This window comes from Polypterus senegalus, chromosome 12 (assembly GCF_016835505.1).
Source record: "Polypterus senegalus isolate Bchr_013 chromosome 12, ASM1683550v1, whole genome shotgun sequence".
Lineage (NCBI taxonomy): Eukaryota > Metazoa > Chordata > Cladistia > Polypteriformes > Polypteridae > Polypterus > Polypterus senegalus.
The window spans coordinates 36503859-36518786 of NC_053165.1; the positions used below are offsets into that span (position 1 = coordinate 36503859).

At 38.1% G+C, this 14928-nt stretch overlaps 1 protein-coding gene across 1 annotated transcript in view; it reads right to left on the minus strand.

The window, feature by feature from the left end:
- Positions 1-3771: 3771 nt before the first annotated feature.
- LOC120540248 (ATR interacting protein) overlaps positions 3772-14928 on the minus strand; it is a 100569-nt gene continuing 89412 nt past the window's right edge. The window contains exon 14 of the mRNA XM_039770848.1: positions 3772-3867. Coding sequence (XP_039626782.1) covers positions 3856-3867 — 12 coding nt within the window. The 3' untranslated portion in view covers positions 3772-3855. The remainder of the gene's footprint in view (positions 3868-14928) is intronic.

The following is a 14928-nucleotide window of genomic DNA, read 5'->3' on the forward strand; positions in this document are numbered from 1 at the left end:
ATTTTTAAGATGGAAAAACATGTTTTGGACGACTTTGTAATATGCGCTTTAAATGACATGCTAGAGTCAAAGATAACTCCTAGATTGCGGGCTGATTCAGTAAAATTAATTGGGATTCCAACTGAGTTAAATGACGACAAAATATTGCTGTGATCAGCGTCATTCCCTCCAACAATTAACATCTCTGTTTTATCTGTATTTAAAGACAAGTAGTTCTCATTCATCCATTCCTTTAATTCACTAACACAACTAATTAAAGACAACATCGGAGAAACTTCATTTGATTTAAATGAAAGGTATAACTGGGTGTCATCTGCATACAGTGAAAATTAACATTATGTTTCCTAATGAGAGATCCCAGTGGAAGCATGTAAAGTGAAAACAGTAAAGGTCCCAGTACTGAGCCCTGCGGACACCATATTGAACTTCTGTGTATAATGATGGAGTACTGTCAGCACATTTCTGTACATACTGGAATCGATTTGATAAATAAGAACTGAACCAAGCGAGCACGGGCCTGTAAGCCCAACATCGTTTTCTAGCCTGTGCAGTAAAATAGAATGGTCAATGGTGTCAAATGCTGCACTTAAGTCCAACAACATAATTACAGTGGAATTTCCTTCATCAGAGGATATCAGAATGTCATTTACAACCCGTGTTAGTGCCGTTTCTGTACTATGACCAGTCGAAAGCCAGACTGGAATTTCTCAAATAAATTGTAATGCGTAAGGTGTGACTGAAGCTGACTGGCGACTACTTTTCTAGTATTTTAGAGAGAAATGGTAAATTTGAAATAGGCCTATAGTTATTTAGTATGTGTGGGTCTAGGTCTGACTTTTTAAGTAAAGGTTTAATGACTGACACTTTTAGTGCATCAGGTACTGTGCCATGCAGTAATGAACTATTGATAATGTTTAGAATAGGTGCTGCAAGAACATCCATTGCACTTTTTACTAGTTTTGTTGGCACTGGATCTAGGGAACAAGTAGTGGGCTTCATTTTAAATTAAAGTTAAGACTTCCTGCTCAGTTACAGGATTAAAATTATTAAAGTGCTGAATGCAATGTGAGCAGGGTCTGCTAAGCTAGTATTTGGTTTGTACTGTGATGCTGAGATCTGGGATCTTATATTTTTAATTTTCTCATTGAAGAAGTTCATAAAGTCTGTACTGCTAATATCTGTTGGTATTTTGCACTGTTGATCTGAATTCCCATTTGTTAATTTAGCCACTGCTCTAAAAAGTACCCTAGGATTTTTATTATTGCTATCTATTAATGTAGAATAGTATTCTGAGCGAGCTTTAAAGAGGGCCTTTTATATTTATTAACACTCTCTGTCCATGCAATTTGAAAGACATGTAGCTTTGTTGTTCTCCATCTGCGCTCCAGTTTTCGACACTCTAATTTAAGAGCTCGAGTGTTTTCATTAAACCAGGGAGAGTTTCTATGTGCTTTGATTACTTTTGTTTTAGGGGAGCCACTGTGTCCAGAGCATCTCTCAAGGTCACATTATAATGTGATGTTAGCTGATCTAAATTGTTTTCCACGTTTACATTTGATGTTAACTGATCTAAATGGTTTTCCACAATTACACTCGACTTACTCAAGGTATCTATAAATTTTGAAGCAGAATTACAATCTAGATGTCGCACTGTCTTTGTTTTAATCTGCGAGTGCTGGCATGGGCAGAACTAAATCAAACGTAATTAAGAAGTGATCGGAAATAACTACATTTAATGGAGTAATATTTAAATTTTGAATTTCAACTTTGTAAGTTATAATTAAATCTAATGTATGGTTATGATTATGAGTTGGACCTTTGACAATCTGACAAAATCCTACTGAATTTAACAAATAAGTAAAACATTTGCTAAAAGTGTCAGTTTCCACATCAATGTGTACATTAAAATCCCCATCAGAACTACGTGATCATAATTTATAGCCAAATCAGACAGAAGGTTGCTAAATTCAGTCATGAACAATGAATATGGCCCTGGTGGTCTGTAGACTAGCACTATAATTGTGTTGGAATCTGTTTTAATATTTAAAATGAATGCCTCAAAGGATGTAAAGTTGCCTAAATTTTTAGGAGTGATTTGCATTTTGTTACAATGAATTATTCCAAGGCCTCCTCCTCGACCAGAATCTCTAGACTTATGAAGGAACGAGTATCCATCTGGTGACGCCTCAGCTAGGGGAACAGTGTCACATTTACTAAGCCAGGTTTCAGTAAGAAGACACAGATCAGATTTTGTACTTAATATTATATCATTTACCAAAACAGCTTTAGTGCCAAGAGAGCGAATGTTCAATAAACAGCATTTAAAACTGCATGGTTCTTTCTGAACTGCTGATATATTTTTGTTTTAATTTGAATTAAATTTCTATTACAGATGCCCCTGGTGGAGTGTCTGGTTTTATCCCTTGGTCTAATTATACACCTTATTTTTTGGTTATCAATTAATTTATGGTTTGTTTCAAGACTAAATTTACTGGATGCCCCACAACAGGGATTATGGGTAACAGCTTCAGGAAAATAACAGGTGGGATAAAGAACAGCCTGTGATTTAAGATCACATGACTGCGGCCTGGATGGTGCTCTAATCAGTCAACCAGGCAGTTTTGCTGCCATATTTTGGGATAATACATAAGATCCCTCCAGTTAGGATGAAGACCATCTCTTCTGAAAAATCCAGGCCTTTCCCAAAAATCATCCCAATTGTTCACAAATGCTATGCTTTTATTTGCACACCAGGTTTCTAGCCAGCAGTGAAAGGAATGCAATCTGCTATAAATCACATCCCTCTATACAATCTTGGTAAGGGACCAGATACAATTAAATTCCGACATTTTGTTTTAGCTTTGGTGCATAGAGAGATGAAGTTCGCTTTAATACCTCAGATTGCTGTAAATAAATATCATTAGTGCCGACATGCAGCAATAAGGTAGATACTTCATCGTCGGCAACACGGTCCAATGCGCCTTTATGCCAGAAATCTTGGCCCCTGCAAGGCACTTAACATTAACTGCTGGTTTAACATAGTTTGGAATTCTAACATTCCGCACTATGGAATCGCCAATTATGAGCACTTTATTATTCTCAGTTTCCACAGGCTGCGGAGAGCTGAGAACCTGTTCTGGGTCCGAATTGGTGACCTGGGTGCTGGGGGACTAAATTTTGGATTCTTAGACCCCCGTCTTACTGTTACCCACTCGCCCTGTGGCTGAATTGGTGCTGCTGATTTCGGCCTCGCACTGACTACAGTGGGACCTGGAGAGACTGAAGCGAATCAGATGTAGCCGAATTGTCTAAACAAACCGAGTCGATCCAATTTTCGGTTTGCCTAATCGCTATCAGATTCCTAACGCGGTCCTCCAATTCGCGTATTTTCCCGACCAACTCTAAATTAACTAAACATTTTTGGCAGGTGAAGCTATCTGCACTGTCGGCCGGAAAACCTGAGCTGTACATACTGCAGGACACACAACATATAAACGCGTGCCTCGATGGGCAGAGAGCAGATAGAACTTACATTAAATGTTGAAGTCATCTTTGCCGTTTTTATAGGTGCTTCTGCGCTTTCCGTGTTGAGCTGAATCACCGTCGCTTTTAAGTTTCCACCACCCGCTAAGCGATCGACTTTAATTTCTCACTGCCGGTTATTTCTACTGGTCAGCTGCCGGCTTTATCTCAGGTGAACTTGCTCGTGTGCTTTCAAAGGGCTACGTGCCTGTGGGAGACGCCGCCGCTCTCTGCTTCGCTCGCTGATCCGCTCTCTGCTTCCGCTCGCTGATCCGCTCTCTGCTTCCGCTCGCTGATCCGCTCTCTGCTTCCGCTCGAACATTGAATCCTTCATTATGTGTGTGACTAAAAAGGAATATACAGGTTATAAATGAAGAAGGTAACAAAGTTGGGAAGATGCTTATTATTATATTTTCCAATATAGTTACACTTACGTCTACCAAGGATGCCGTTACCTGAATACTAATATATACATAGATATAACATGTATTAAATGTGCTCACACACAAGTCGCTGCCTTGTTTATTTAACTCAAACTGCAAGGTTGTTTATTGCAGCGGGAGCTACCACTCTACTACACACATGCACAGCAAATACGCAGTGTCAGTCCAGGTCAGCAGGCAAGTTATAATGTTCCCTGTATCGCCCATCAGGCAACAGACGAGTTGCGCACAGGAGCGGTGAGCTTGCAGTTGCCTATGTGTCACTGTGAACCTGCAGTTGCCTTAGTGATGGACAATCAGCCCTCAACAGGCGTGTCAATCACATTGCAGTTTGTGACTCCGTTGGGGAGGGTCTCAAAAGAGTTTTAAAAAAAAATCTCCCAATACATATACATACATATATATGATACATATAATACCTGCCAAATAATAAAAAGCATACGCGACATCTGTTTTGCCTTAATTGGAGCTCATCAAATGTACGCACTTTTGCTTGCCCTTGCAGGGATTGAAACTCAAACATCAGTGCCTGAGGCAATTGGGGCGAAACACATGCCATGCACTTTTTGTATTATTTGGCAGATACTATATATCATGTCTATGACCTGCATTTCACAATTGAGAGGGTGTGGCGAATGTCTGCCTATTGGCCAACAAACCACAAGTGTTACCTGGTAGGTAACCACCCAAATATCAGACTGTGTTTAGACCTATGCATGTAATACTCTGATCTACACCGTTAAGTAAGCAAACCAGCGACTGTGGTGCAACGTCTGAGGTTTGATCCCTGCAAGGGTAAGGAAAAGTGTGTACACCTGATGAGCCCCAATCTTTGTATTATTTGGCAGGTACTATATATTTATATAGGTTGGCCTGCAGAATCGGGTAGTTTCAGCAAGGGAAGGATGATAATACATGAAATTTATTATTATAATTTTGCTTTATAAAAATGACTCTAGGTTTTCATTGCATTGTTCATTGCAAATTATATAGTTTTGGTTAAGTATCAACAGTCACAACTACCAGTGCCTCTGTCAGATTTTCAAAACGCCCAACCAAAATGAAATGTGCTTAACTCACTAATTTCATGATCTTGGAGGGCCTTGAGTGTGAGGCAGGTGGTTTGCATCTTGTGGTGAACCCTTTGAATTTACTGTATGCTTGTGCAGTCTTCTTTTTCTGGGCATCATAGACACGGCCACGCCTACACATCCTGGATGGGGTTTTTGATCTGGCAGACAGTTGAAAAGACATTTTCCTTCACAAGTGAAAAGTATTCTTCTGTCACCCACTGCAGTAGTTAAGTTTTTGCACAGCGTCTCTGTTTTTTCTGATTTTAAGTCTAATGTTGTCTACTTTACCAGCATTGGCCCCTCTTTGCCCCAATGTTGAGTGACAGCAGCAACAGATTAAAATACCACACTTAGAATCACCAGCAGACCTTTTATCAGATTAATAGTTCATGACTTAAAGATGCAGTAACACACACCTAGTCATGGAACAGCCAAGCAGACAAATTTTGGTTTCTTAACATGGGTTTGGGGCTGTATATAAGATGATGTTTAATTCCTTCACTATTCACCATTTTTTATGTGATTTACTTCTGATTTTATGCTAATTGCCTACAATAAAGGCTCATATCTTTTTTTTTTCATGTCAACATCAATATGCTTGTAGACAGTCATGCTAATAAAAATGTTACTGTCCAAATTTATTTAAGGATTGCTCTGTAATTAAGCACTGTTTTTAAGGACTGTTCAAGAAGATATTAAATTGCTGAAGAGAATACAAACCAACTGTATACACTGATTAGTGTTAATTAAAACACTAACCATTTAATTAAGAAAAGCATTTTCTATGGAATCTCTGATTAGCTTTTAAGAAGGACATTTTAGAATCTGCTACCAGGGTGATTGGAACACTTCCCTCTCCTCTTGCACAGCCAGTCATAACATATACAGTAACTATAAAAAGTACAAGCTATAGTGTATATGATTTATGAGACTGTACATACAGCAACAGTTGTCCAGATGCTTCATAAGTTATACAGCTTTATGAGCGAGTGGCATGAGGCAACCTACTGTTAAAAATGCACAGAAGGCATATAGGAGAATTTGAAGTGAGCTACAAGAAAGTTCTATGGTCTAATGAGGCCAAAATTGAGTTTTTTGTCCATCAGGCTAAATGCCATGTCTGGCAAAAATAAAACACAACATTATCAAAGGCACACCATCCCCAACATTCAGCATAGTGCTGGTAGCATCACTCTGTGGGGAGGTTTCTCTGCAGCAGGCCCAGATGTTTTGTGAGGGCAGAGGGTAAAATAAATGCAACAAAATACAGGGCAATCAAGATATAGTCTGTAAGACACTTGTGCCATGGGAGAGTATTTGTTTTCCAGCAAGAACACAATCACAAACATAAAGTCAAAGCTACATGGGAATGGCTTAAAAACAACAATGATAATGAGTGGTTAAGCCATACTGAGAATGTGTGACATGACTTTAAAAAGGCTGCAACTCCATGCAACCTGGTAGATGGAGCTTAGGCAGTGTTGCAGAGAGGACTGGGGAAAGATTGCAGTGTCCTGATGTGCAAAGCTGACAAGGACCTGTGCACAAAAAGACTCAAGGCTGAAATTGCTGCCAAAGGTGCATCTTCTAAATCCTGACTTGAAAGGGGAATACACCAATTTTTGTGTTTTATATTTGTAATTATTTTAGAGCACTCTGCAGCAATATGCTTTCAGTTTGATATAGACTTTTTTTGTTAATCAATGTAAAAAAGCCAAATTAAATCCAGGTATTTAATGTTGTATAAGAATAAAATGTGAGGACCTCTAAGGGGTGAATACTTTTTATATTCACTGTATCAAGGTCTTTGGGATAAAGCCAACTACTAATATTAAAATATCACCCAATTCTAGAAAGTTTTCTGTGACAGTAACTTAGGTCATGTGGTGTTAAACATTCATTGTCAGTTTTACTCAAAATCAGTCAATTTAAAAACTCCTTGCGACAGTGTAGGTCCTGCTCCATGCTCCCTCTTACAGTTTTGGGAGCCTCTTGAACCCGACACTGTGTGGTCGAAATTTAACATCTTATTAAAGAAAGAAACCTCCTCTAACAGGACAATTTAGTAATCAGGCAGGAGAAAAGCTGTTCATTGTATCTTTTAATTACTCCTCAGCAAAATGCCTTGGAAGGGAGCATTCTTTAAAAGCAGCCTGTTAGAGCATGGTCAGAATGGTCAGAGAAAACAAAGAATAAAGGTTCATTTTATAAACTGTTGAATTTATATACAGTGTCAATCAATGCCTACATTTTACCCTGTTTGGTTCATTGGTTTACACCCAAATGATTTATATAAAATAAAAGTCTATTATATTATATTCTGGTTTGTCTTATACTGTACCTATTGAGATTAGCTACCACCCTTAAAATTTCTGTGCATATAACAACTGTCCATTCTAATTTATAGGACATCTGCCGATTTCTTAATCATCGCTTTTTCATCCTTCAGTGCATTTTGTATATTACATCAACCTTTCTTCTGGTACATTTACTTGACCATCTCAGTATTTTTCCTAAACCAATTATTATATTTCAGTGTATGTTTTGTTGTTCACTTGACCTTTATCTGGTTTTCTGGTGTGCCCACATTTATTAAGCCTTTATGCTATTTATTTAAGATGAATGCTATGTTACCCTAAAATTATTCTTCCACAACTGTTGATAACATAACCGGATGAGCTTGGCAAATGGGGACAAAATACTCTCGGCAACAGGAAGGTGCAAAGTGCAAAAATACTTTTATTAAAAACAAAAATGGGTTCAAATAAATAGTCCAGTGTTCCAAATAATCATCCATAAATAAACAATCCTTAAATAAAGGTGAAAAGTGGAGGTTAAAAATCCAATAAATACATTCAATTAAAAAAAGGTTAAAATCAACAGCCTGCAAGCAGTTCCTTTTTACAAACCTGGGGCGCCCTATCCGCAGGTGCACCTGACCTTCAACTGGTCCAATTGCCTTCCGTCAACTAGCTATGTACAGCTCCCACACTGAACCAAGACTCAGGTCCCCAGCAACCAGGGTGCTCACACTGGGGATCTCCCTCCCAAGCCTCTTTGACTCATGCTGCCTTCTGCAGAGAGCCTCGCCCATAATCTTGGTCACTCCTGCTCCTCTGAAATACTGAGCAGGAGCGACCCAATCCATCCGCCCCCGAGTGTCAGCCATACACTCCTCCAGGGCTGTCCTTACAGCTGCTTGCATTCGCTCCAGTGAGCCTGCTCTCTCTTGCTTGATCGCTTGCTCACTCCCGCACCGGCTTTTACAGCCTCTTGCTGCCTTCTTTCCTCCATCTCTTTTCTCATTGTTTCCCACCCCTTCCGCACTCACACTTCTCCTTTATATTTGGGGATGTGGCACAGGTGTGGCGAGTAGCAGCTCCTGGCATCAATTACAGCCCCGGACGACTCCGCACCTGTGCACTTAAATGTGGACACCACTCCTGCCACACTAACACACCCCCTCTCCTTAAAGCGATTATTTATTTAAAAACTAGCCATCTGTTCGGAGCTGCAGACCTGCTATATCACTGTCCTTTATTCCCACTACTTAATTATTCTGAATTCTAGTAGCTGTACAGGCCTCGAACTTCAAATTATTACAATATTCTATTAGAATTAAGTAATCTTGTATGCCGATTATTTTTGTCTCTTGGCTTATTCTTGTGTTATCATGTTTGTACAGTCATTCTGCAGACAATTTCTGGAATAATAGTCTATGTAAGTGGTTAAACTGTTGCATATAAAAGAACAGACAAGATAAGCTTTCAGTGTAATTGTTTTTTCAATTAAAAGAACATAAATTGTCCATCTGTACGAGCAGACAAGTTTTTGTTCTTAATCACTGAATAAGATGCTTTTTTTAATTAGTTGTTGTTCTTTTGGAATTTCAATCCAATCACTTCTAACTTATTTTTGGCAAACAGATTTAATTTTTGCTGAGCATTTCATATACTTCTTGCCTTCATTCAGTACTGAGCATCATTTAGAACAGCAATTACAAATTCAGTTTTATCAAGGGTAGAAAAAGGAAGAGCGTTAATCCATATGAGTAAATGAGAGTTGGACAATTAATGTAATACCTGCACATGTTGTGTAGAAAACTTCCTGTATATAAAGAACTGCTGCTAATGCTGATATGAAGAAAGACATGAACTCATGTTTTACATTTTGTTGTATACCTTTAGAAATGCAGTTTGCAAGCTGTTAAATGCTTATATTCTTAATTAATTCACCGATAATTGTGCATTGCTACTGACTTACATTTTTTTTGTTTTGCTTAGCAGACACTTTATCAAAAGCAACTTAATAAATAGGTCAACATAATCTAGTAAACATCAGCCTGGGGAAATACTATGAGGCAAGTCTTGTAACAGGATACACAATTCACCACAAGCTCGGAACAAAATACAGTCTAATGACAGTTCCAAGGTTGCAAAACATAACCGCTAATATCAGTTGGAAATTCTCAAAAAAGGAGTCTTCAAATACCTAACACAATGATGAAGTAAGAATTTCAACCTGAGGTGGTATGTCATTCTACCAGCTAGGAGCTACACATAAAGTGTCTGGATTGAGATTTGATGCCATTCATCAGTAGACATGAGTGGTGAAGAAGGAGCATAAGACCTCATAGAAGTGTCTCCCTGTACATAGGTGCTGACCCTTTGACTACACTGTTGGAAAGCATCAAGGATTTGAATTTAATACATGCTAGTACAGTAAATGTAATGATCTGAAAAGAGTAATGAGATGTGCATGCCATCTGCAATGGCTTCATGACACAGGCTGCTTTGCAGCATTTGGTATTCAGTAAACTGCACATCATAACACTTTAATAGTTTAGTTTTATCATGCACTTACAAATGCCATTTCTAACATGTGAATTTATTGTTTCAGCTGAATTACTATTATTATTAGCCTGTCAGCTTTGTCCAAGGTGACATACAACATATGAGAGATAAAATTGGTGTCATATTTTTGTTTTTTCCCAGTTGGAGTACAGGAAGCTGATTTGCTCATGGTCACAGTGTGAGTAGCAGGATTTGAACAAACCAAACCTGAGGGTTTGAAGTCCAAAGCCATAAATTAATCACCACCCCATACTGCCTACCATATTCATCTTTACATTTGCTGTTCAGTTATTTTTCTGAGACAGCATTTACTTAGTCTGTGATTGATCTTTTTTTTTCTCTTTGAATTTTTTTTTTATTTACAGAAAGATATTTCAAGTATTTTAATACACTTGCTATTTATAAATATCCATCCATCTATTTTCCTAACTAGGTTAATTTAATGTACAGGGTTAGCCAAAAAGAAGTCCCACGTTTCAAACATTTATTCTACAAAAAATGCTACAAGATAAAATAAATTTCTCTACAACACAAGAAAAAGTATACAAAATAGATTTTTTTTCACTGTGTTTAAAAAATAATGTCATCAAGGTTGTGGCCATCATTAGCAATACACTCTTATGACTCGTTCAGTCATTTCAAAGGGAATAGTTATGATTTTGTTTTGAATACCGTCCTTGAAGGCTTCAAGGTTTTGAGGTTGGTACATGTATACCTTCGACTTGCACAGAGGGAGATCAGGCGAATATGAAGGCCACCCAACATGGGCACACAGGGAGATCAGTTTCCCCTCAAGCATCTCCTGCAAAACCTACATGAATCTCCTCGCCGTATGAGCTGTTGCTCCATCCTGTTGAATCCAGGCAGCCACAACATCCTTTTCTTCCAGCTGGGACTGCAAAACCTTCTCTAACATTTTAATTTAACGTTTGAAGTGACAGTGACTGTTACTCCCCCATCCTCAAGAAAGTAAGGGCCTACAATGCCAAATTCTGCAACAACACACCAAACTGTAACACACTCACAGTGCAGGGTTCTCTGAAGTTCATGAGTGTTGGTTTCAGCCCAATAGAAAAAGTTTTACTTATTTACACAACCATTCAAATGGAAATCTACCTCGTCGCTGCACTTGCCAATGGCATCTCGATGAACAGTTTGCAGAATGCCCGAGCACAACTCTCTACACCCAGTCTCTCACAGCGAGTTCCTGCACTACCATCATTTTGTATGAATGGAAATTAAGATCCTCATGCAAAATCCTCCTCGGAGATGTGTTGAAAATGCCTAAGGCAGAAGAATCTTTGCATGCTGAACGTCTAGGAGACTGCAAAATTGATGCCCTTACAGCTTGAATGTTTTCAGGCATTCATACAGTCCGAGGACAATATGGAGATTTTCTGTTCAATGTTGTACCCGTCTGTCTAAATTTAGCCACCCACTGAAGAATTGTTTCTTCCGATTTAAAATGTCCCCTTAGGCGGAATGCAGTTTTATGTTTGGATGGTGCATTGCGTAGTGATGATGGATTTGTTGTTTTTTTTAAGAATGCTTTGACAGCGAAAGCACTGCATGCACCAGACCAAGGCATGAAAACTACAAAGGATCACCTATCAAAGGACCCTACCCCTCGGCTGTCTCTACCTTGTGCAGTGACCGTGAGAAATGTAGTACTTCATTTTTGCTCCCTCTGTATATCAATGCCATTACTTCCATACTTTGCTCAAAACCACTTAACTCTGAAGCATTACCTAGTTTCCTGTGAACTAGGCACAGAAATTTATTTGGAACTTCTCTATATATATATATCGTGTTGTCCTAGACTTAGCACTTGTGTACTAAATGCAGATGTACCTTATTAAAGTGACTTTTGTATGCATGCATGCATGTCATTTTTGACATTGGTAAATCTCATAAATAATAATCAAGCTGCACATAAACCTTGTAGTGGTTTTGTTCAACTGAAAAGACACTCAACCACATAAGACAAGGCTCTGCAATTACATCCAGGAGGGCTGCATTTGCTGCAGGTTTTCGCTTATAATTTCTTAATTAGTTCCCATTTATTTACTACTAAAGCAATATGTATTTTAGGCTTAGTTTTAGTTAACTCAATTAATTGCCTGTTTTTGTTTTTAAACACCTGTATGTAGGTTTTACTTCTCGTCTCTTTACTTAATCGGCCATTAGTTAATAATAAAGTGCAAACAAAAAACAACTTCACAATTCAGCTAATGTGCTTTCATGTAAACCTGTGTTATATGATTGATGAAGCATCCATGTTAATAAAATTATTCGAGATAAATGATAGAAAATGAAAGAATCAAGATGTACAAATCTGTTCCAGACAACAAAACATATGCATACTGCTCCCAAAAAAATGATAAAGGCTTCTCTTGGAAAAATGAAAGCGCTTTGTAAGCAAACCATAAGTAAATGCCAAGTTTCATTATCTGTGAGGCCTGGCATCTGAATATAAAACTGGTTGGACTGAAAAGCTGCAGCCCTCCAAGATCATAACTGAGGATCCCTAATATAAAGACACACTTGATACCTAAAATGCAATTTTTTGGAAGTACTTTTTACTTGAATACATAGAAATTTTGTTTGTATCACTAGAGTATAGTTTAGTGTGAATAGAACATTTGCCATATAAATAAAAAGTGACTGCTTGCATTTCAGATACAGTAAGATGTGCTCTTGGTCTTTGCAAACATGTTACAACTGTAAATAAAAGATTTGTATTACCAGAGTTATTTTGTAAAATTCATAAACTGTAAAGGTGTCTCCAGAATTACGTGAGCTAAGTCCAGACTTGCAATACCTTACAGCCCCTAAAAGTATACATGGGTTATAAAATAATTCCATTCCTGCAGATGTTTGTAACCTGTTTTTTTATGTAAATTGGATTTTACAGTGAAAAGTGTCCATTAACGGAATATTGGCAAAAATGCATACTGCTTTATACAAGCAATTTAAACCACAAGTTTGAACCATGGGTATGCACAGCATATTAACTGCATGTTTAAGTATTCTACAATTTTTATATTTTACCTCATTTTAGTTGGAAAAAGCAGAATGATGGATGTCATGAAAATCCACGACTAAAACTTCCTTCATACTACATATGTCTCTAACAATTTTCAGTCATAGCCTTTATTTAAATAATTTTAACTAGTTAGGGGCAATTGTAGTTTGACAACTTAAGGTAATGTCCCATTATGCAACTTTTTCAGAGATTTTCAGTTATAGCCTTCATTTACATTATCTCATTGAATTGGAGGTAGTTGAAGATGTGTTCCAATTATGCCAGTCCACCTAATGACACGTCAGATAATTCACTCCAACTAGCCTGCAACTCACCCTTTTTGTCTGTTGTCTTTATTTGCTTTGTGTGCATGACAGCTGACAATCAATGAATGTCCACCTAGAAGTCCAGTGCATATAATAAACCTCACAAACAAGAGAGGCTTGTCAGTATGATGTCTTTAGTACCACGACAGAATAGAAAAAAAGACAGAGATTTTGGCTATGCTTGCAGTACCTGTTAACACTTGATACAGCACTGCCTCCACCAGGCAGCACTTTTTTGGCTGTCAGAAAAAGGGGCAAGCACAATTGTGCTGGAAGACACTGACTTTTAGTTTGTAAATGTGACATGGGCAGCAATTTATATGATCCAGCAAGCAGATCAGCAAATGTGACATAAACCCAAGTCTAGAAGTTGCTTAATGTGACATCAGCCTTAGTCAGACCAGTCTGTGACTGACCCCATTTGATTTTGTCTAAGTTATAGGTGCAGGCTCATTTGTGCTCATTAATTGTTAACTCTTGTGCACAAAACTGGAAGTACAATGCACGGAATTTGGTCCACAGGAGAAAAGGAACATGGGTATTTCTGGATTATGCAAACACAACAGAGACTTTCTTAATGTCTTGTGGTTTTTGTACCAAGACAGAACTGAAAAAAAGGGGTTCTTTTAAAGCCTTAGGACAGGCACTGACTCTATAAGGGAGCATATTACTGACTGTCAGAGTGCTGCAAACCTGATAAAAAGTAATCACAAAATTGTAATCAGTTTTAAATTTGACACCCTGCTCCAACTAGTACACATGTAATGTGCTGCCAACTGTTGTTACATCTGTGAGACGTGTATTACTGAGTGCCACTTGGTGTTGCTCTTGCTGAGCCTCTTGACACAGCATGGCTGGGAGGTGTACTTAGGTCACTGGGAACTGGAAGCAGTGGCCAGTTGTCGATCTAGCTGCATACCTCTGACTGAGCTTATTTCATGGCTTGGTACATTTTGTGACTCATGCAAAATGATTGAAAATATTGACAAAGCATGTATTGTGTGCAATGCTTCAGTGTTGATGATGGCTGCTATATGTTCATCCTTATAAAATCTATTTTGCTTCATTGGTGAGTTTCAAAATAAAGATTCTAGTAAAAACACAAATTGAAATTTAAGGGAAAGGAAAATATTTTGGTTTAAAGCACACATTGGCATCTCTGGAACTGCTGTTAAGTCAACACTGTTGAAACCCGAGACGCACCAGTACTCTATACAAACTGCCCTGATACCACTAAAACTCTTTGAGTTTTACAACTGAGTTGCCACTAAAAATGAGCAAATGTTTGTTTAGAATCTGTCATAGGGTTCGTTCTTACCATAAAATCACTTTGTTGTTGATGAAACCAGCCATTTACTTTAAATTCATTGTTATGATAGTGCTTCATAAATTAGTTTTCATTTTTCCCCGTTTTGGAATCAATTCTGGGCTTTTGCAAAGAGGTACTGTTTCTCATCTCTCACAGGCATTTCTGTAATTTATGACCATTTCCAAATAGGTTTATTACACAGCTCTATTATTTCATAAATGGAGTGCTGTATGAAAGTTTGTGCAATGTGGTATGTTTAACTGTTGTATAAAACCTAATTTTGTATTATGTTTTTGAGGAAAAGTAATTGCATTTTTTTCCAGTTGCAATGGGAATGCCCGTCTATGACCCTGCACGGCCTTCATACCACCCTGACC